At 44.8% G+C, this 22382-nt stretch overlaps 1 protein-coding gene and 1 long non-coding RNA gene across 4 annotated transcripts in view; both read left to right on the top strand.

Moving 5' to 3' along the window:
* Window positions 1–311: 311 nt before the first annotated feature.
* The window catches only part of LOC139280693 (interleukin-1 receptor-associated kinase 4-like), a 57068-nt gene continuing 34997 nt past the window's right edge, over window positions 312–22382 (top strand). Inside the window, exons 1-5 of one of the 3 annotated variants that reach the window (XM_070900308.1) lie at window positions 312–361; window positions 2465–2549; window positions 11267–11429; window positions 17135–17299; window positions 18180–18325. In XM_070900308.1, coding sequence (XP_070756409.1) covers window positions 17139–17299; window positions 18180–18325 — 307 coding nt within the window. In that variant the 5' untranslated portion in view covers window positions 312–361; window positions 2465–2549; window positions 11267–11429; window positions 17135–17138. The other 2 variants (XM_070900309.1, XM_070900310.1) reach the window with 2 other exon arrangements.
* On the top strand, window positions 18683–19557 carry LOC139280694 (uncharacterized). The gene is made up of 3 exons (XR_011596745.1): window positions 18683–19061; window positions 19172–19339; window positions 19474–19557. It is a non-coding gene; the product is annotated as an uncharacterized lncRNA (long non-coding RNA).

Genomic DNA, 22382 nt, shown 5'->3' with positions numbered 1-22382 from the left:
TTTTCTGGACACTACTGTGATAGGGACATTAAAAAAAATCGAAGATGGGGTGGGGGGGGGGAGCTGTTTGCCTGACGGTCAAAAATTATCTCATCAGGTAATGGCTTTCCATTTGGCATTTGATGGCAGTATTCCAGCTGTTCTGAATTTTTTTAAATGCAGCATTTTCAAGGTTTGTTTTAAAAACCAATTATTAGCTTTTTTAAAAAAAAACACACACTAAAGAGAAATTTCCACTGAACAGAAATACAGCGAAAAACCTGGGAGGGGAGAAGCAAAACGGAAGTGAAAGGGCTGCATTGAGCGGAAGTGACGCAACGTTAATGGCCATTGGCCTGAGCGGGAATCGGGGAGAGAGCGGGTGAGTGACAGGGGCGGCGTTACAGTGTTTACCGGCGGAGGTAGAGGGGCTGAGGACGGACTGGCCCGGTCCGTATTCAGGGCTGTTGGGATTGTCTGAAGTCGGGCTGTGGTGTTGCGGTCAACCCCCGCAGTAATGGCCGCTCGCTTGGCCTGCGCTGGCGTTAATTGACGACAACAACAACAGCGCCGCCCCAGATCTCCCCCCTAAAAGAGGAAGTGACTGAGGATCCTAAACATTGGGCAAATAATGATCAAAAAGAGTGATGCAGATCAAATTCATTTTAGCAGGTGGTTTTTTTTTAGCGCAGGCGACATAGAGGAGCAATTTTAATCTCAAATCTCAGGATGTGGTACATAATTGCCCCATATTTTGCAGCCCCTACGGGTGCGTACATGAACGCAAGGGCTGGCCAAGTTCCCGGTTTTAAACCCAGAACTTGCGATCTGCCAAGATTCTTCTTGACAGATCCAATGCATCCCCGGGAAAAGGGCATCCGCGGCTGGAGAGTGGGCTATTTGCCCAACGAATGCCTGTGAAATTCTTACTCCTGGAGGAGTTGCATTTACCAGCGTAAGAGTTTAACGTAATATAAACATTTTTTGTTATTTACATATTACTTGTAAAATAAGTGACGGTTATTTTTTTAGCCCCTTTAAAATATTTAAATACATTTTTCAAAAAATTAAATGTTTAAAATTTTTAATTTAATGGTATTTTAATTCATTTTAAATACGTTTTTTATGTAATTGGTGTGTAATTGGGTTTTTTATGTGATCCCCATTCATGCTTATGGGGATTCCGATAAGCATGAGTGAGGATCCCCCTTTTAGTGGTTGGGCTGACTCACGTGATTCCGGGGCGCATGCGAACCGCGTGCACTCCTGGGATACGTGGGCCTTTACCTGCACGATCCCGGAGAGGCCCAGGAGCACAAGTCGCGTGGATCACGAGGCCACAGATAGGCACGGTCTGTATTTGCGGATTGGAGGCATTTCCCCGCGGGAAGCCTCCGACCACAAATTCAGGCCCATTGTTTTCTTATAAGTACTTCAGAGGTTTACATTATTTTGCAATCTTTTAAAAAAAAAAACAACTGGGCTCCAGTGGCAACAAAAAAAGCAAAACACTGCAGATGTGGGAAATTTGAAACAAAAAGAGAAAATGCTGGAAACATCTGTCAGCATCTGTGGAAAGAACAGATATCTTGACGTTTAGGGACATTATTCTTGAAGTGAAATATATAAATAGACAAACCCTGAGAGGAATTATGAGTAACATGATGTATCAACTCAGTCAGGTAATTGTTAGGAGCATTAAGACATGAAAAGAAACAAAGGGCATGTTGTAAATAGTTAAAGTGGGAGGCCTGGGGAAATTTAAGAAAATAAGACCCAGAAACCTGGGGTCAGGTATGAAATTAAAATAGGTCTGGAAATGAGGATGCAGCTTACAATCTCTAGTGACGAGCACCAGTTTTGTGCCTCAATAGGCAGAGAACACCTGCCCAAAATCTAAAATAACCTGGTTCCTGAGATTTGGGATGGGGTTAATTGCCCGAAGAATCAACAGGCATAATTCTTGCCCCGCTGCAGTTCTGGAGGCAGAATGGGATCCTGCCATTTTTGTGGCCATGATTTATGAGGTAAGGGTTTAGCTTTTTGGGACATTGGGGTGAGTTCTGATACAGGCAGAGAGGGTAAATAGAACAGTGGGTGGATTTAAACTAGTATGGCAGGGGTAAAGACAAAAAAAATCAGGAAGCAGACAGTATGGCTGGAATTTTAATCTGGAGGCAGGTTGGATGCGGGAGTGGGGGCTAGAAAGAGGGCAGAAACCTGCAGGCCCTACTGAATTTAATGGCAGGGTCTGATGAACATTTCAAAGCTCTGTTTTCCACCCGGAGCTAGCCAGTGTGTAGGTCCGGACTGCAGGAGGAGCAGGAAGGTCCTGGCCTCTGCTGCCCCGGGCAGCCCCCTTCCCAGCTGTAAGACCTTCGCAACACCCCAGTGCTCCAGGACTTGCCTTGCAGCCGACAACCTCCGGCCATCTGATCTTTGTTCTCCACCCAGCTGACCAAGTACCGCTTTCTTTCCGAAACAGGTGAGCAGTTAAAATCTGCTGGGCCTCCAATGAAGCTTCCTGTACAGCATACAAACAAAAGAGTGCACTAGCAAATAGGGTCCAGGTAAGAAAAAATAGCGATAAGACAAATAGGGCTATAGTACAAAATAATGTTGGGATGTCTAATAATGTTAAAAATACAAATTTAAAAGCATTGTATCTGAATGCACGAAGCATCTGTAATAAGGTAGACGAATTAACAGCGCAAATAGATGTAAACGGATATGATATAGTTGCAATTACGGAGACATGGTTGCAGGATGACCAGGGTTGGGATCTCAATATCCAAGGATATTCGATATTTAGGAAGGACAGGCAAAAAGGAAGAGGGGGCGTTGTTAGTAAAGGTTGAAATCAGAGCAATAGCGAGAAAGGATATTGGCTCAGAAAATCAAGATGTAGATTCAGTCTGGGTGGAGCTAAGGAGCACCAAGGGGCAGAAAACATTGGTGGGAGTTGTCTATAGGCCTCCAAATAGTACTGGTAGTGTAGGGTATGGCATCAAACAGGAAATTAAAGATGCATGTAGCAAGGGTACTACATTAATCGTAGGTGACTTTAATCTACATATAGACTGGCCAAACCAAACTGTGGCAGATGAATTCCTGGAGTGTGTATGAGATGGTTTTTTAGACCAGTATGTTGAGGAGCTTACTAGTGAACAGGCTATCCTAGATTGGGTATTGTGCAATGAGAGGGATTAATTAACAGTCTTGTTGTGTGGGGTCCTTTAGAGAAGAGTGACCATGACATGATTGAATTTTTTATTAAGATGGAAAGTGAAGTAGTCCAATCCGAAACTAGGGTTCTAAATCTAAACAAAGGAAACTACGAAGGTATGAGTAATGAATTGGCTATGATAGATTGGGAAGATTCATTAAAAGGCTTGACGTTGGATAGGCAATGGCTAATATTTAAGGAACGAATGCATGAATTGCAACAGTTATATCTTCCTTTCTGGTGTAAAAACACAAAAGGAAAAGTGGCCCAACCATGGCTAACAAAAGAAATTAAGGATAGTATTAGATCCAAAGAGGAGTTATACAAAGTTGCCAGAAAAAGTAGCAAGCCTAAGGATTGGGAGCAGTTTAGAATTCAGCAAAAAAGGACCAAGAGATTGATTAAGAGGGGAAAAATAGAGTATGAGAGTAAACTTGCAAGGAACATAAAAACCGACTGCAAAAGTTTCTACAAGTACGTAAAAAGAAAAAGATTAGTGAAGACAAATGTAGGTCCTTTACAGACAGAAACAGGAGAATTTGTAATGGGGAACAATGAAATAGCAGAACAATTAAATAAATACTTTGGTTCTGTCTTCCCAGAAGTGGACACAAATAACGACCCAGAAATGCTAGGGAACCAAGGATCTAGAGAGCAAGAGGAATTAAAAGAAATGACAATTAGTAAGAAAATAGTGCTGGAGAAACCAATGGGACTGAAGGCAGATAAGTCCCCAGGGCCTGATGATCTGCATTCCAGAGTAATAAAAGAGGTAGCCATGGAAATAGTAGATGCATTGGTTGTCATCTTCCAAAATTCTATAGATTAAGGAACAGTTCCTGCAGATTGGAGGGTGGCAAATGTAACCCCACTATTGAAAAAAGGAGGGAGAGAGAAAACAGAGAACTACAGACCGGTTAGCCTGACATCAGTAGTAGGGAAAATGCTGGAGTCTATTATAAAGGATGTGATCACGGCACACTTAGATAATATCAACGGGATTAAACAAAGTCAGCATGGATTTTTGAAAGGAAAATCATGTTTGACAAACCTACTGGACATTTCTGAAAATGTAACTGATAAAATAGATAAGGGAAAACCAGTGGATGTAGTGTATTTGGATTTTCAGAAGGCCTTTGATAAAGTCCCACATAAGAGGTTAGTGTGCAAAATTAAAGCACATAGGATTGGGGGTAATGTATTGGCATGGAATGAAAATTGGTTAACTGACAGGAAACAGAGAGTAGGAATAAACAGGTCTTTTTCGGGGTGGCGGGCAGTGACTAGTGGGGTACCACAGGGATTCACATATATAAATGATTTGGATGAGGGAACCAAAGGTAATATTTCCAAGTTTGCTGATGACACAAAACAAGGTGGGATTGTGAGTTGTGAGGAGGATGCAAAAACGCTGCAAGGTGACTTAGATAGGCTGAGTGAGTGGGAAAACACATGGCAGATGCAATATAACGTGGATAAATGTGAAGTTATCCACTTTGGTAGGAAAAACATAAGGACAAAGTATTATTTAAATGGTGATGGCTTGGGAAGTGTCGATGTACAGAAGGACCTGGGTGTCATTGTACACCAGTCATTGAAAGCAAACATGCAGGTGCAGCAAGCAGTTTGGAAGGTAAATGGTATGTTGCCCTTCATTGCAAGAGGATTTGAGTGCAGGAGCAAGGATGTCTTACTACAGTTATACAGGGCCTTGGTGAGACCGCACCTGGAGTATTGGGCCCAAGTTTCCACATGATTTGCACCTGATTTTTAGGAGCAACTGGTGGAGAACGGACTATCTTAGAATTTGCAATTCTCCACATTTTTTTTTCTGCAGATCTAGTCAGGTAGAACAGTTCTACTTTGGAACAGAATTTTTTCTTCAAAAGGGGGCGTGTCCGGCCACTGACGCCTGATTTGAAAGTTTCCACAGTGAAAATGTACTCCAAACTAAAGTAGAATGGAGCAAGTGAAGATTTTTGTAGAACTGAAAAAACCTGTTCTACACATTAAAAAAATCAGGCGCAGGTTACAAATCAGGCGTCCAGAACGAGGTGGAGGGGGAGGGGAAGGGATTAAATTCTACAATAAATCCTTATTTATACTTATACAAATATTATACAAATAAATCCAATCACTCTGGAGCATCCACGATGCTGAGAATGACGTGAGTATCACGTGTAGCGAGTTGGTCTTACCGCAGGAGAAGGGTCGACAGCCAGCGAGGGAATGGAAGACCAGCAGGAAGAGTAGTGCAAGGAAGGTAGTGCAGGGGTCCCCTGTGGTCATCCCACTGCAAAACAGATACACTGCTTTGAGTGCTGTTGAGGGGGATGACTCATCAGGAGTGGGCAGCAGCAGCCAAGTTCATGGCACCGTGGCTGGCTCTGTTGCACAGGAGGGCAGGAAAAAGAGTGGGCGAGCGATAGTGATAGGGGATTCAATTGTAAGGGGAATAGATAGGCGTTTCTGCGGCCGCAACCGAGACTCCAGGATGGTATGTTGCCTCCCTGGTGCAAGGGTCAAGGATGTCTCGGAGCGGGTGCAGGACATTCTAAAAAGGGAGGGAGAACAGCCAGTTGTCGTGGTGCACGTTGGTACCAATGACATAGGTAAAAAAAAAGGGATGAGTTCCTACGAAATGAATTTAAGGAGCTAGGAGCTAAATTAAAAAGTAGGACCTCAAAAGTAGTAATCTCGGGATTGCTACCAGTGCCACGTGCTAGTCAGAGTAGGAATCGCAGGATAGCTCAGATGAATACGTGGCTTGAGCAATGGTGCAGCAGGGAGGGATTCAAATTCCTGGGGCATTGGAACCGGTTCTGGGGGAGATGGGACCAGTACAATCCGGACGGTCTGCACCTGGGCAGAATCGGAACCAATGTCCTCGGGGGAGTGTTTGCTAGTGCTGTTGGGGAGGAGTTAAACTAATATGGCAGGGGGATGGGAACCAATGCAGGGAGATAGAGGGAAACAAAAAGGAGGCAAAAACAAAAGACAGAAAGGAGATGAGGAAAAGTGGAGGGCAGAGAAACCCAAGGCAAAGAACAAAAAGGGCCATTGTACAGCAAAATTCTAAAAGGACAGAGGGTGTTAAAAAAACAAGCCTAAAGGCTTTGTGTCTTAATGCAAGGAGTATCCGCAATAAGGTGGATGAATTAACTGTGCAAATAGATGTTAACAAATATGATGTGATTGGGATTACGGAGACGTGGCTCCAGGATGAGCAGGGCTGGGAACTCAACATCCAGGGGTATTCAACATTCAGGAAGGATAGAATAAAAGGAAAAGGAGGTGGGGTAGCATTGCTGGTTAAGGAGGAGATTAAGGCAATAGTTAGGAAGGACATTAGCTTGGATGATGTGGAATCTATATGGGTAGAGCTGCAGAACACCAAAGGGCAAAAAACGTTGGAGTTGTGTACAGACCTCCAAACAGTAGTAGTGATGTTGGGGAGGGCATCAAACAGGAAATTAGGGGTGCGTGCAATAAAGGTGCAGCAGTTATAATGGGTGACTTTAATATGCACATAGATTGGGCTAACCAAACTGGAAGCAATACGGTGGAGGAGGATTTTCTGGAGTGCATAAGGGATGGTTTTTTAGACCAATATGTCGAGGAACCAACTAGGGGGGAGGCCATCTTAGACTGGGTGTGATGTAATGAGAAAGGATTAATTAGCAATCTCGTTGTGCGAGGCCCCTTGGGGAAGAGTGACCATAATATGGTGGAATTCTGCATTAGGATGGAGAATGAAACAGTTAATTCAGAGACCATGGTCCAGAACTTAAAGAAGGCTAACTTTGAAGGTATGAGGCGTGAATTGGCTGAGATGGATTGGCGAATGATACTTAAGGGGTTGACTGTGGATGGGCAATGGCAGACATTTAGAGACCGCATGGATGAACTACAACAATTGTACATTCCTGTCTGGCATAGAAATAAAAAAGGGAAGGTGGCTCAACCGTGGCTATCAAGGGCAATCAGGGATAGTATTAAAGCCAAGGAAGTGGCATACAAATTGGCCAGAAATAGCAGCGAACCTGGGGACTGGGAGAAATTTAGAACTCAGCAGAGGAGGACAAAGGGTTTGATTAGGGCAGGGAAAATGGAGTATGAGAAGAAGCTTGCAGGGAACATTAAGACGGATTGCAAAAGTTTCTATAGATATGTAAAGAGAAAAAGGTTAGTAAAGACAAACGTAGGTCCCCTGCAGTCAGAATCAGGGGAAGTCATAACGGGGAACAAAGAAATGGCGGACCAATTGAACAAGTACTTTGGTTCGGTATTCACGAAGGAGGACACGAACAACCTTCCGGTTATAAAAGGGGTCGGGGGGTCTAGTAAGGAGGAGGAACTGAGGGAAATCCTTATTAGCCGGGAAATTGTGTTGGGGAAATTGATGGGATTGAAGGCCGATAAATCCCCAGGGCCTGATGGACTGCATCCCAGAGTACTTAAGGAGGTGGCCTTGGAAATAGTGGATGCGTTGACAGTCATTTTCCAACATTCCATTGACTCTGGATCAGTTCCTATGGAGTGGAGGGTAGCCAATGTAACCCCACTTTTTAAAAAAGGAGGGAGAGAGAAAACAGGGAATTATAGACCGGTCAGCCTGACATCGGTAGTGGGTAAAATGATGGAATCAATTATTAAGGATGTCATAGCAGTGCATTTGGAAAGAGGTGACATGATAGGTCCAAGTCAGCATGGATTTGTGAAAGGGAAATCATGCTTGACAAATCTTCTGGAATTTTTTGAGGATGTTTCCAGTAGAGTGGATAAGGGAGAACCAGTTGATGTGGTATATTTGGACTTTCAGAAGGCGTTCGACAAGGTCCCACACAAGAGATTGATGTGCAAAGTTAGAGCACATGGGATTGGGGGTAGTGTGCTGACATGGATTGAGAACTGGTTGTCAGACAGGAAGCAAAGAGTAGGAGTAAATGGGTACTTTTCAGAATGGCAGGCAGTGACTAGTGGGGTACCGCAAGGTTCTGTGCTGGGGCCCCAGCTGTTTACACTGTACATTAATGATTTAGATGAGGGGATTAAATGTAGTATCTCCAAATTTGCGGATGACACTAAGTTGGGTGGCAGTGTGAGCTGCGAGGAGGATGCTGTGAGGCTGCAGAGCGACTTGGATAGGTTAGGTGAGTGGGCAAATGCATGGCAGATGAAGTATAATGTGGATAAATGTGAGGTTATCCACTTTGGTGATAAAAACAGAGAGACAGACTATTATCTGAATGGTGACAGATTAGGAAAAGGGGAGGTGCAAAGAGACCTGGGTGTCATGGTACATCAGTCATTGAAGGTTGGCATGCAGGTGCAGCAGGCGGTTAAGAAAGCAAATGGCATGTTGGCCTTCATAGCAAGGGGATTTGAGTACAGGGGCAGGGAGGTGTTGCTACAGTTGTACAGGGCATTGGTGAGGCCACACCTGGAGTATTGTGTACAGTTTTGGTCTCCTAACCTGAGGAAGGACATTCTTGCTATTGAGGGAGTGCAGCGAAGGTTCACCAGACTGATTCCCGGGATGGCGGGACTGACCTATCAAGAAAGACTGGATCAACTGGGCTTGTATTCACTGGAGTTCAGAAGAATGAGAGGGGACCTCATAGAAACATATAAAATTCTGACGGGGTTAGACAGGTTAGATGCAGGAAGAATGTTCCCAATGTTGGGGAAGTCCAGAACCAGGGGTCACAGTCTAAGGATAAGGGGTAAGCCATTTAGGACCGAGATGCGGAGGAACTTCTTCACCCAGAGAGTGGTGAACCTGTGGAATTCTCTACCACAGAAAGTTGTTGAGGCCAATTCACTAAATACATTCAAAAAGGAGTTAGATGAGGTCCTTACTGCTAGGGGGATCAAGGGGTATGGCGAGAAAGCAGGAATGGGGTACTGAAGTTGAATGTTCAGCCATGAACTCATTGAATGGCGGTGCAGGCTAGAAGGGCCGAATGGCCTACTCCTGCACCTATTTTCTATGTTTCTAAATAAACATTTATAAGCAAAGAAAAGATTAAATAAACCATCTTCCTACCTGTGTGAAAGTGCTTCAGCCAGGGAGAATGCTGCAGCAAGCCTCACAAAACGAGGGAGCCGACCGAACGCGGGCGGGGGGCAGGGGGGGGAGCCGACTGAACGTGGGAGGAGGGAGCCGACCGAACGCGGGGGGGGGGGGGCGGGGGGGCGGGGGAGGAGGAGGAGGGAGCTGACCGAACGCGGGCCGGGGGGGGGGGGGGGGCGGGGGGAGGAGGGAGCCGACCGAACGCGGGGTTGGAGAGAGAAGGGAAGGGAGCCGACGAACGCGGGTGGGAGGGAGCCGACCGAACGCGGGGGGGGGGGGGGGGGGGGGGGGAGAGGGAGGGAGCCGACCGTACGCAGGGTGGGGGAGGGAGGGAGCCGACCGAACGCGGGGGGTGGGGAGAGAGGGAGCCGACCGAACGGGGGCGGGAGGGAGGGAGCCGACCGAACGCGGGGGGGGGGGGGGGGGGGGGAGGGAGGGAATGGAGCCGTTCCAGACGGCTGGCGGGAAAGAGAGAAGGCTGCAGGAAGCCTCCGAAATTGAGGAGCCATTTCCCGACGGCAAAAGGGGGAGGTCTTCGGGAAACGGCTGCCTCAACTTTCTGAGGCTTCCTGCACCCTTCTCACTGCTACAAGAAGCCTCTGTGCTGATGGCAATGTACTTTTATTAAAAAATGTTCAAAAACTAAACAGCTACAAAGAACTACAAAAATGGCCGAGTGCCAATGTTTTTTTCACACTGAGCATGCGCGAACGCTCCAACGCGCACGTGTAGCGTTGTCGGCAGGAAAAAAACTAATTTAAATAGTACCCGCCCCCTCCCACTTACAAAATCGGCGCGAGTGTAGGCTCCGCCCCCCTGGGCGCCGCGCCAAGGAGCTGCAAAGCTTTTTTTCCGGCGCCGTTTTGGGCGCGAAAAACGGGCGCCCAGCTCGGAGGGGCGCCCGTTTTTTATCATGTGGAAACTTGGGCCCATTGTGTGTAATTTTGGTCTCTTTACCTAAGAAAATATATACTTGCCATAGTGGGAGTGCAACCAGACTGATTCCTGGGATGGCAGGACTCTCGTATGAGGAGAGATTGGGTCGAATAGGCCTGTATTCATTAGAGTTTAGAAGAATGAGAGGGGATTTCATTGAAACGTATAAAATTCTGACTGGATTGGATAGACTGGATGCAGGGAGGATGTTTCCCCTGGCTGTGAAATCTAGAACAAGGGGTCACAGTCTCAGGATACGGGGTAGGAAATTTAGGACCGAGATGAGGAGAAATTTTTTCACTGAGGGTGGTGAACCTGTGGAATTCTCTACCACAGAAGGCTGTGGAGGCCAAGTCACTGAATATATTTAAGAGGGAGATAGATAGATTTCTAGAAACAAAAGGCATCAAGGGGTATGGGGAAAAAGCGGGAATATAATATTGAGATGGAGGATCAGCCATGATCATATTGAATGGCGGTGCAGACCCGAAGGCCGAATGGCCAACTACTGCTCCTATTTTCTATGTTTCTATTGCCGTCTGCACCGGTAAAATCAGAATGTCAAAGAAGAGGTGTTTCTCAAATTTAGATTTTCAGGTTCACTGGTAGACAGATAGGGTAAAGACTTACAAAACTGATTAGACAGTCAAAATTAGATAAAGGTTAGGATTGCAGGGAGCACACAAAGATTTTATATTATATTGTGTTGTCAGAGAATAACTTGTATGCACATGCACTCCAACTGAATCAAAATAAATTCTTTATGATCTGCATCCCTTTGCTTGATTATTGAACTCTATGGGTTAGCCAATAACTATGGAGGATCAATCTGTCTAAGTGTAACTGAGTTCCAGCAGCTATATTTATTTTCTATACATATATAAATTTGTCTGATGTACCTCAATAAACACAAGCTTGAGAAACAAATTGTTTGCATTTTTAATTGATACTGTTTGTGGCAAAAGCAAATACAAAGCTTTGTAGGGAAATAAAATTAATGCTATAGAATGCTGACTATTTTTCATTTTCCCTTTTACTACAATGCCTAGAACACAAAGTACAGAGAGCAAAAAAACGAAGGAAGAAACCAGGGCCGAGAGAACATGGACAGCACCAGAAGGAAGACAGATGGGACTTAGTACTGTCAAGGTTTCAAAACAAGACTAAGATTTCAAATGACACTTTTAAAATCAGTTTGTTTAGATCACAGTGGTAAGAAACTTTTAAATGTCAAAAACATTGCTAATTTTTGTTGCACATTAAAGGAATATTCTAGACTGTATAATAAAAACAAAACAGAAACCAGCAGTAATTTAACAAGACCAAGACTCTTGAAAATGAGTTAATCAAAAACTCTCTTCATCACTAAAAATTACCTGTTGGGGTATGTGGGCAAGTATGTTAGTAGGTTCATGCTAACTGAATCATGCTTTGGTGTTCTTGGGTAGGCACCTTTGATTCAATACTGAATCCTATTTAATGACTGGGGGGGGCAGTGCTGTGTGGCAGGGTCAGGTTGGTGGAAGACCTTTGTCTTATGGATGTTTCGTGTAAGGCCCATGCTTTTGTACGCCTCGGTGAAGGTGTTGACGATGGCCTGGAGTTCGGCCTCTGAGTGTACGCAAACGTAAGCGTCGTCTGCCTACTGTAGCTCGATGATAGAGGATGGGACAACCTTGGATCTAGCCTGGAGGTGGTGAAGGTTGAACAGGTTCCCATTGGTTCTATAGTTTAGTTCCACTCCAGCAGGGAGCTTGTTAAGAGAGATGAAGCATTGCAGCAAGGAAGATTGAGAAGAGCGTTGGTGTGATAACGCAGCCCGGTCATCAAAATCCACGGCGCAGCCTTGGACAATGTGGACCATTTTCCATACCTCGGGAGCCTACAATCAGCGAGGGCAGACATCGATTACGAGGTCCAACACCGCCTCCAGTGTGCCAGCGCAGCCTTCGGTCGCCTGAGGAAGAGAGTGTTTGAAGATCTCGAACCTGGCACCAAGCTTTTGGTCTACAGGGCAGTAGTAATACTATATGGCTAAGAGACGTGGACTATATACAACAGACATCTCAAAGCGCTGGAGAAGTACCACCAGCGCTGCCTCTGGAAGATCCTGCAAATCCAATGGGAGGATAGACGCACCAATGTCTGTGTTCTCGCTCAGGCCAACATCCTCAGCATTGAAGCACTGACCACGCTCGACCAGCTCCATTGGGAGGGCCACATCGTCTGCATGCCCGACACGAGACTCCCTAAATAAGCGCGCAACTTGGAACTCCTACACGGCAAGCGAGTCCCTGGATGGGCGTAGGAAACGTTTCAAGAACACCCTCAAAACCTTGATAAAGTGCAGCATCCCCACCGGCACCTGGGGATCCCTGGCTCAAGACCTCCCAAAGTGGAGGAAGAGCATCCGGGAAGGTGCTAAGCACCTCGAGTCTCGTCGCCAAGAGCATGCAGAAATCAAGTGCAGACAGCGGAAGGAGTGTGCGGCAAACCAGGTTCCCCACCCACCCTTTCCTTCAACCACTGTCTGTTCCACCTGTGACAGAGACTGTAATTCACACATTGCACTGTACAGCCACCTGAGAACTCACTTTTAGAGTGGAAGCAAGTCTTCCTTGATTTCAACGAGGGGCTGCCTATGATGATGATGAAACCTATTAGATCTTTCACATGCAGCGTGGAGTATTCTTTCAAGGAATACAAATATACTTATTTTGGTTTGAAGGCAATATGAAATACAAACCGAAAATAATTGTCTTTTTATTTTAAATCCGGACTGGGAGCATGTGTAATGCAGGCTGTGGAGAATAAGACCTCAATTCCAAAATAATTTAAAAATTCATATCGAATATACTTTTAACTTTCTGCATTTGAATATTGAGTTCTGGAGTGTAGAATACATATGAGATAATTTCATTCAAAGAGCTATCTGCCTTAAGCATGAACTGTTGGTATCCTTAAACCCCTGGAATGAAAGGACAGACAACTTCATAAAATCAGTCACACATATTTCATGCTCTGGAATTCAATGGCTTCAGTATATAATGGCAAAATATATTCAATATGAATTTTAAAATCACTTTGAAATTTAGATCTCGCTCTACACAACCTGCATTCCAAATGTCCCTATCGTGTATTTAAAATAAAGACTAATTTAATCTTGCTAATTACTTATATATGTTTCTTAACTGAATTTTAGAATGATCAGTTATCTTTCTGTCCACAGACGTTCTATTAGAATAAACTTTACTAGAGACATCTATCAGGTTTTTTTTCTGATATTTTCTAATCAATTTACCCAAGAAAAAGTAACTCAGCAAGAGAAAAGAAACTGCATTGAATCGTTACAGATGCAATTAAAATCATTCCTTAATAAATTTTAAGCCATTTTGTGTGTCTATATTTTTACCAGAATGAACAATGTAATAATCATTTTCTTCTATTTTTGAGAAAGACCTTTCTTTATATCTTATTAAAAATATAATGGGCATTTCACTGTTCCCCTATTTACTAATGTGCAACTTCATACCAGAATAGGGCAGATGAGTCGTACTGAAAGGTTTAGTAATATTACCGACCATGTGACGCTAAAACAATCAAACACTAGGTAGAAATAATCTACTTCACATATCTAACCAGAGGCAAATTAAACAAATATCATCCATATAATCCTCAAACACACCCAACATTAAAGCTTCTTCAGCTACAAAAGGTTTTTTCCACTTCCTGCAGGTGAGAAGTAATCAAATAAATGATATTTTAAAAATCAGTTTTTGCAACACCTTTCAATGTTACATATTCAGTTGTCATAGTAGAGGTTAACTTGGGAAGATGCAGTTATTGTACTCATGCCATAGATCTCTGCTGCTAACCTCTGCAATGGGAAAAACAATTGTGCAGAATACCATAGTGCAATTGTATATACTAGATTTTTCTTAAATTCAACTTGATCACAAAACATGAATATCTTCATAGCGAATGAACATAGGAACAGGAGTAGGCCATTCAGCCCCTCGAACCTGCTCCGCCATTCAAATAGATTATTACGATAAAGGCACTATATAAATATAAGCTGTTGTTGATTATGGCTGATCTGTACCTAAACTCCACTTACATGCCTTAGGGCCATATCCCTTGATCGCCTTACTTAACAAGGTAATTCCTTTCTTTTTTGCGTGCCTTTTTTTCCTGTAGAATCTTTGCCTTATTTTCTGAACTTCTCTCATTATTGTTCTTCCTCCTCTCTTTTCTGCCCAGCTCCCTCTATGTTTCATTTTCTCTCCACCCTTAAAGGCTAATTTTAACTGCGGGCTCAACTATGACCCGCATATTTTCTGAACTGCCAGCAAAAGCTAATAGTAGCAAGGATCCAGGCCCAGGTAAGTCATTTAAAAAAAATTTTTTGAAGGTTCCTAGTGGGCAAGGAACGTTCCTCCTGGCCCCATAAGCATACCTTTGGCTTCCCCCACCCCCCTCCCCCGACATCTCTATCTTGGCGGGGACAGTTACTGTGGGTCCCCGGCGGTGGCCTGGCCCCTCCTCCACCAATTTTGACTCCCACCCACCAGTGATGACATAATTCCCTCTGACTTCGGGGCATGTAAATGAGAGTTAAAATTTCCCGGGACTCACGCTCTAGCGGACCGGATGGTTCACCACCTATTTTGGTCCCCACACCCCCATTTCCCACCCCAATTTAAATCGGCCCTTTAATGTATTCTTAAAATTACACACCTACATGAAAGAGTGCATCCTGTGATTTACCATGGTCAGTGCCACAAGAGATTTGCCATTACTGCTTATCATGTGAGCATCATAATTTCCAGTGTTTCTCTTGGCATAGACTAATGATATATGAATTAGTTTACTCGAGGGAAATCTCTGGCCAATCATTTCAAATGTACCGTAATGCGGTCCAGGAACAGAATGCACCAAAGCTGCAGTGCCTCAGCTCCTTAATTGATCGTCCCACAAGCAAAGCCGGGTTTGTAATTTCCAGCATCAATAACGATGAACTTTTGAGTGAATGCATCTAGTGCCAACTTAACGGAAGTGCTGATGCCAGGATGCACTTCTTCAAAGGGTAGTAGAAATTTGGAACTGTCTCCTCCAAAAAGCTGTTGAGGTTAGGTCAATTGAAAATTTCGAATCTGATACTGATAGATTTTTGTTAGGTAAGGATATTAAGGGATATGTAACCAAGCCAGGTATAGAGTTGAGATACAGATCAGTCATGATCTAATTGAATGGCATAACAGATCTGAGGGATGGCCTACTCCTGTTCCTATGTTCCTAAGTTAGAATGTATAGCCTTACAGTGGCACAGATTCACTTTTGCATCAGAGTAATATCTTGACTAATCTTTTTTATAAAATATTGCATCACTCGACTTGCCATGATTAATGCTGAGTGGTAGCACACTCGTCCTTGAGTTAGAAATTTGTGGGTTCAAGACCACAAGTCTGAGCATAAAATCTAGGCTGATACTCCAATGGAGTACTGAAGGGATGTTGCACAATTGGAGGTGGTGTTTTTTAGAATTTAAACCGAACACCCTGTGCCCTCACAGGTGGATGTAAAGCACCCCATGGCATTATTTCAAAGAAGAGATGGGAAGTTCTCCCCGGTGTCCTGGCCAGCATTTATCCCTCAACCAATATCTAAAAACTATTTGGTCATTATCACATTGCTGTTTGTGCAAGCTTGGTGTGCACAAATCAGTTGCAGCATTTCCTACATTACAGCAGTGACTATACTTCAAATGTAGTTCATTGGTTTTAAAGTGCTTTGGGACATGCTGAGGTTCGAAAGTCGCTCTATAAATGCTAGTCTTTCTAGTAATATAAAAACTATGTGCGCACACACTGGTCAGACAATGTCTAATGCAAATTTCTGTATAATATCAAACAAAGATAAATTTTGTAATTAACAGTTTGCCCTGTAGGATACAGTACTATTATGGTCTCTCTTGTTTATTTTATGATGGATTAATGTATATTTTTTCAATGCAAGTGAATTTTCAGTCTGATAAGAAGCATATGTATGTTCATGTACATGGTGCTTTAAGTATTGACTTCATCCTGAGCAGTAATGGAGGTGGAAAGGAGATCAACCAACACTTAATAGTTGCCTGACAAAAAACAGATTGGGGGCCAGGGATGGGAGGGGTAAGCAGTTAAAATGGAGCAGGGGACTTACTCATTTCCTGTCCGATCTGGGTGACTGCAATATTACATTGCAGGCAGCAAGGACACCTGCCTAAAGCTACGTTAAATATGCAGATCATGCTTCAATTATGTCATCGGGGCCTGATCTCCTATTTTAATCGGAGGCCTGAGTGGGGGAGCAGTGATGACTTATCTGACAGGTCAAAGCTGCCAGAAATAGGAGCTAGGGCTAGAGGAGGCCCATCAAGATTATTTCTTAATTTTAAAAAATTGTTTCCATGTGGGCCAGGAGCAGAAGTGCTTCTCCGGGCCTGACAAGGAAACCTTGGGCCTCCCTGGACTCTCTTTCCCCCCCCCCCCCCATCTCTCTGCCCTCCTGCCCCCGGACTGGGATTCCTCTCCTGCAATACTTACCTTATGTTAAGGCACCTGATTTTAACTGTTAGGCAGCTGGTTCCTGCCAACTTCCTGGTCCTTTTGATTGGAAAATGACATGTTAATGAGACCCGCCCGTTAAAATCGGCTAAGCCTGTCTGCTGCTGTTCTCAGTCAGGCATGGGGCAAGGTTTGCCTTTTCCCGCCGTGGAGTTAAAATTGAGCCTTTAGTTTTCTTCGCAAACATTTGATCTATCTCTCAAAATGAACCCCATTTACTCTTGACCCTCCTAATCCTGGTACTATTTGTATGTTTCTGTGTTTTTTCTAATGAAACTAAATCATACTATATTTATTTTTGAATAAACGAAGAAAGATGAGTGAATCAGTAACTCCAAAATCCTACATCCGCTCCTTGAACCATGGGCTCATCCGAGAACTGTCAGACATGCTGGATCCACAAGACGGGTGGAAGAAACTAGCAATAAATATAAAAAAGCCTACGGGAGAGCCAAGATACAGCCAGTTACACATAAGGTAGGCAAAATTGTTCAAGGGAGACAATTATTTGAATGTTCAAAATGTAGTAATTTGCACCAGTGAAAAATTGGAGTAAGAATCCAGCTGTGAGAATTAGCATTGAATTGCCAACTCACTATCAGATGAGGAACCTTCTGCTGAGGAAAGGAATAAAATCTTTTTCCTCAGCAACATCCCCCCCCACTTTTCCTCCAATAATAGCAGACAGAATATCTTGGTATTCCAGTCTCAGCTGTTCTTTAACTCATATTAGTGACTGTTATAACTTGCCCACCAGTTTTAGCTCTTACAGTATGTAGATGCATTATACTCTTAAACACCAATGAAAAACTCATAGTGTTATTGCAAATTTCTCTTCTGACAAAATGACATTTAACTTTATTAATGTCTTATTTTAGCTTAAATACAGTAGCAGCTTTCAAGCTACTTAAATTGCTGTTTCACAAGCCCAATTGAAAATTACTTTGTGATACACAAACTGAGTTTTCAATGGTGTTTTTCCTGTACAGGTTACTCTTAATTCAAAGTACGTGACAATTCAGTTTTTAGTACTAAATTCTCACTTTGCTGTAATATTTACATTGAACTATCCAATAATTTGAATTAAGCAATGTTTAGCACACAAAATAACTTGGAATTATCAGGAGTAGACTGCATTTTGTTTGCCATGTAGATTACTAACCAAGCATTATGCAGCATATATATTTTTGTGTAGGTTTGAAGTAATAATTTTTTTTTAAGTACATTATCAGAATCATGGCAAGCCAGTTATGGTTTCAGCTATTCCTGAGGAAGAATTACGTCAATTGTCTATTGACTTATAACAAAGTGGTGAATCTTATATCAAACAGATTAATTTCATGTAACTTGTCTTAAGGAGAATTGAAGGAGTGATTCGTATGGGAAGGAGCCCTACCACAGAACTCCTGTTTGACTGGGGAACAACCAATACCACAGTCCATGAGCTTGTGGAAGTCCTGATTCAAAGTAATTTCTTCGCTGCAGCGAGCTTGTTGCTTCCAGGTACTGTACACTGGTGGAGTCAAACTTCTATGGTAGACATATTTATGCCAAATGTTTTAGTCTGTCACTGCTTTGGAACATTTACATGTCCTTATCTGCAGCAGTACATGCATCCTGGGGCTCAATTTTCCCCAAGCCCTTTTTTGGCGTATTGCCAGAGTTACGCCGGGTTTTCTAGGCCAGAAATGCACCATAAATATTTTTCCAAAGTTTCCCCGATCTATAAATCAAATTCGGAGCCGCGCAGTGTGTCCTGTCGCCTCGGAGGGGGAGGGGGGGGGAAGGGGAGGGGGGGGAACGAAAGGGAGGGGAACGAAGACGCGCCTTCTGCACATGCACGGGGGGAAATAACTTACTTTTTTGACGTTGCTCCAATGAACGCGCATGCTCAGTACAGCTCTGATTTGGCAATCGGCCATTTTTAAAGAGCCAGTTGTGTGTGTGAGAGAAGGAGTGCTGTGCATGTGAGAGCATTGGGGAAATCGCAACTACAGCAGTACAAGATGCAACACGTACCAAGGACCAAGAATTTCTTGCTGGAAGAAGTGGAGGCATTAGTTACTATGATTGAGAACAGATGGCAGGAGCTGGATACTAACAGAGGTCACCTAAAAGCTCCACCAAAAGAAATGAAGAAACGCTGGAATTAAGTTGCAGAAGATTACTGTGCAGTGGTGAACACCACGAGATCTGGAAGCCAGTGTAAAAAGATATGGCAGGACCGTGGTCAAGTAGTGTAAGTAATATTTTCATTTATTCAATGCAATTGTAAATGTGACCAGCTGTATATGTCCCACCCAGCAGAAAGACACCCTCTCTTAAAAAGTTGTATTTTCATCTTTGCAGAAGAAAGTGGCACATAATAAAAGGGAAAAAACTCGGAACAGGAGGAGGCCTGCCAAATCTGCACCCACTGACACCCTTGGAAGAGAGGGTCGCTGCTTTGATGGCTCCTGCCTGGAGAGAAACAACCAGAACTGCACAAGCTGGGCCCACACGAGAGAGAGAGAGAGGGTAAGTCCTGCAAATTCATTGTGGCCCTTCAAATCAACCCGCTACCTGGCCTGCGATGTGTGAGCCTACTCATGCCACCCATCCTGCCCCCTCCTCTGCTGCTAATCATTTGTCTGTTGTGTTATATTTTGCAGAACTGGAGGCCAACCCTGACGATGCAGAAGGAAGATTCAGATTCAGATGAGCCTGAAGAGAACATCTTACAATTCAAACCTCCAGACCAAGAACATGGGGGGGGGGGGTTAGGGGGAGTGGATGGAGCTGGATGAAGCTCCCACTGTTGTACTGACTTTGGAGGAGGTGCCGCTTATGGAAGTGACAGGCCCTTCCGTGACTCGTGGTGGGACTTTCCATGATTTCACACCTTCCGAGGTTGCTGGTCCCAGTGGTGGGGTGCAGCAAGGCACACCCAGGGCCCCACCATCCCAGGCTGCGGGTTCCATTGTTAGGATGCAGCGAGGCACACCCAGGGCCCCACCATCCCAGGCTGTGGGTTCCAGTCTTGGGGTGTGAGCCACACCCATGGGGAGGAGGGGAAGGAGAGCTCGACCATGTTCTCCTGAGATGTAGGATGTAACAGATGTGGTTCAGATGATGTAATTGAATGCGGAGAGCATTGACCTTACCCGATTACTCTTGGACACCATCAGTGGGGTGAGTGATGAGGCAGTGGGACTGTCGGGAGAAATAACAACACTCACCGGGACCATCAGTGAGGGAATAGTGTCCATGAGGGAATGTCAGAGGTAGTGCAAACCACGGCACAGGCCATTAGGGATGGAATGTCAGAGGTAGTGCAAACCACTGCACTGGCATTGAGTGAGGGAATATCAGAAGTAGTACTGGCCATTAGGGAGGGAATGTTGCAGTCTGCTGAGACACTGTCAGGGCGCATGAGGGACGGCCTGTGTGAGTTAGCTGCTGCAACAAGGGAACACGCCCAGACCCCGCACCCATTGACAGAATCAACTGCCACTCCCACTGCAATCCCCACACCAGCCTCTGAAGAGCCCAAAGCCGGGCCCTCCAACTTGCCGCCTGACGCTGATGCCCCCCCACCCTCAAGAGGTGCGCAGTACCCGAGATGTTAGAAGGAATAAGCTTGGTACCGAGCCCAAAAACACTACGCCGCCGCCTGCGGGCAGGGGTGGTGGAGAATCCAAGACTAAGCGCAGCGGGTGGTCTTGGACTAAGGGGGATGAGAGATGGGTGTAGCCTTTCTTTGCTGTTGTTATTATTATTGTTACTGTTGTAACTGTTCTCAAATGAAAAGATTTTTGTAAGCTATGTAAATTTACAAGTTTATAAGTGATCTTAAAGTTTTTAAATAGTCATAAAGAGTGATATTAAAGTAAAGTATGATACAAGAATAATTTTATTAAAGTTAAGTTAAATACATTGTAAACTTTTGAATTGTCATGTATCCTACATGGCTACTGCTGGTACTATCACAAGGTGTGCCACCAGAGGGCACAGCAGTGGGAGACTTGTAGGTTACCTGTACAGATGTGCCTGGCCTAGTATAAAAGGCAGGCCACCAGGTATGATCCTCACTCTGGAGTTATCAATAAAGGACCAAGGTCACTACTGTTCAAGTACAACACATTGCCTCGTAGAGTCATTATCAGAGCATCCAAGGACACAACAATTGGCGACGAGATTACGAACTTTCACGCGAAAATGGCTACCCTTGGTACATTGCAGCAGTTCACCGATGGTGATGATTGGGACGCCTTTGTGGAGAGGCTCGACCATTTCTTCACAGCAAATGACCTGGCATGAGATGACCCGACCACACTGGCTGATAAGCGCAGAGCTATCTTGCTAACCGGTTGTGGGCCCACCGACTATGGCCTCGTCAGGGACTTGCTGGCACCAGTGAATACAACGACCAAGACGTACGAGGAGCTCGTATTCCTGATCCATGAGCAACTCAAGCCCAAGGAGAGCATCCTCACAGCCAGACACCGGTTCTACAGCACGAAGGCCAGGAAATCGCGAAATACGCCGCAGACTTCAGGAGGCTGGCAGCACCATGCGAGTTCGGCAACCACCTCAACGAAGCGCTGCGGGACATTTTTGTAATTGGAATCGGCTATGAGGGCATTTTTCATAAGCTTCTGTTGGCGAATGCCACAGTCACACTGCAGAAGGCCATCTCCATGAGCCAGGCATTCATGACCTCGACCTGCGGCTCTAGGCAGATGACTCGCTCTCAGGTACCCGGCAGGTACTGTGCACAGACTGGCACCGTTTAGAGGCTGGACTGTAGAGTACAAACCCTCTCAGGGGAGAGAGAACAGGCCCCCCCAAGTCCCTTAACTCAGAGTCCGTCGAAGGGGCCTAATCGAGTAGCTCCATGCTGGCGTTGTGGAAGGAATCACAGGGCTCACCAGTGCCGCTTTAAAGACTATGTATGCAAGGGCTGCAGCACAAAGGGCCACCTCCAGCAAATGTGTAAGAGAAATATGACTCTGTGTCGATGAAGAGTCTGCAGATGGCCATAAATCCAGCGCGGATTATGAAACGATAGGCAGAGAGGCAGCTTAGCCCCACGATGAGGTACATAGCATGTTTATCTGCACCACCGAGTGTTCCCCGTTGAGGATGGAAGTTGAGATAAATGGCGTTCCAGTCTTCATGGAAGTGGACACGAGGGCGAGCCAGTCAGTAATGAATCAAGAAGCCTTTGAGAGGCTATGGGACAATCAAGCTGAATGACCCAAGTTGGTCCCGGTTCAGGCAAAGCTGCACACCTACACCGATGAAATCATCCCAGTCATTGGTAGTGCGAATGTAAAGGTACTCCATGATGGCGCGGTGCAAAAGTTACCACTGTGGATTGTTGTAGATGATGGACCAACGCTGCTCGGCAGAAGGTGGATGGGGAAGATCCATTGGAAGTGGGAAGAGTTCAACCCTCCAGCAATTGACGTCCTCCGCGTTCGGAGACAAAGCAAGCCCTCACTTGAGGGTGGACCCGGCACCAGAGAGCAGACCAGCACAGCACCCGAGGCACAGACTGCTCAGCACGAGACGACCC

The sequence above is a fragment of the Pristiophorus japonicus genome, chromosome 15 (genome assembly GCF_044704955.1).
Source record: "Pristiophorus japonicus isolate sPriJap1 chromosome 15, sPriJap1.hap1, whole genome shotgun sequence".
NCBI classification, from domain to species: domain Eukaryota; kingdom Metazoa; phylum Chordata; class Chondrichthyes; family Pristiophoridae; genus Pristiophorus; species Pristiophorus japonicus.
The sequence above is the reverse complement of the archived record's forward strand: the minus strand, read 5'-3'. Positions and strand labels throughout refer to the sequence as shown.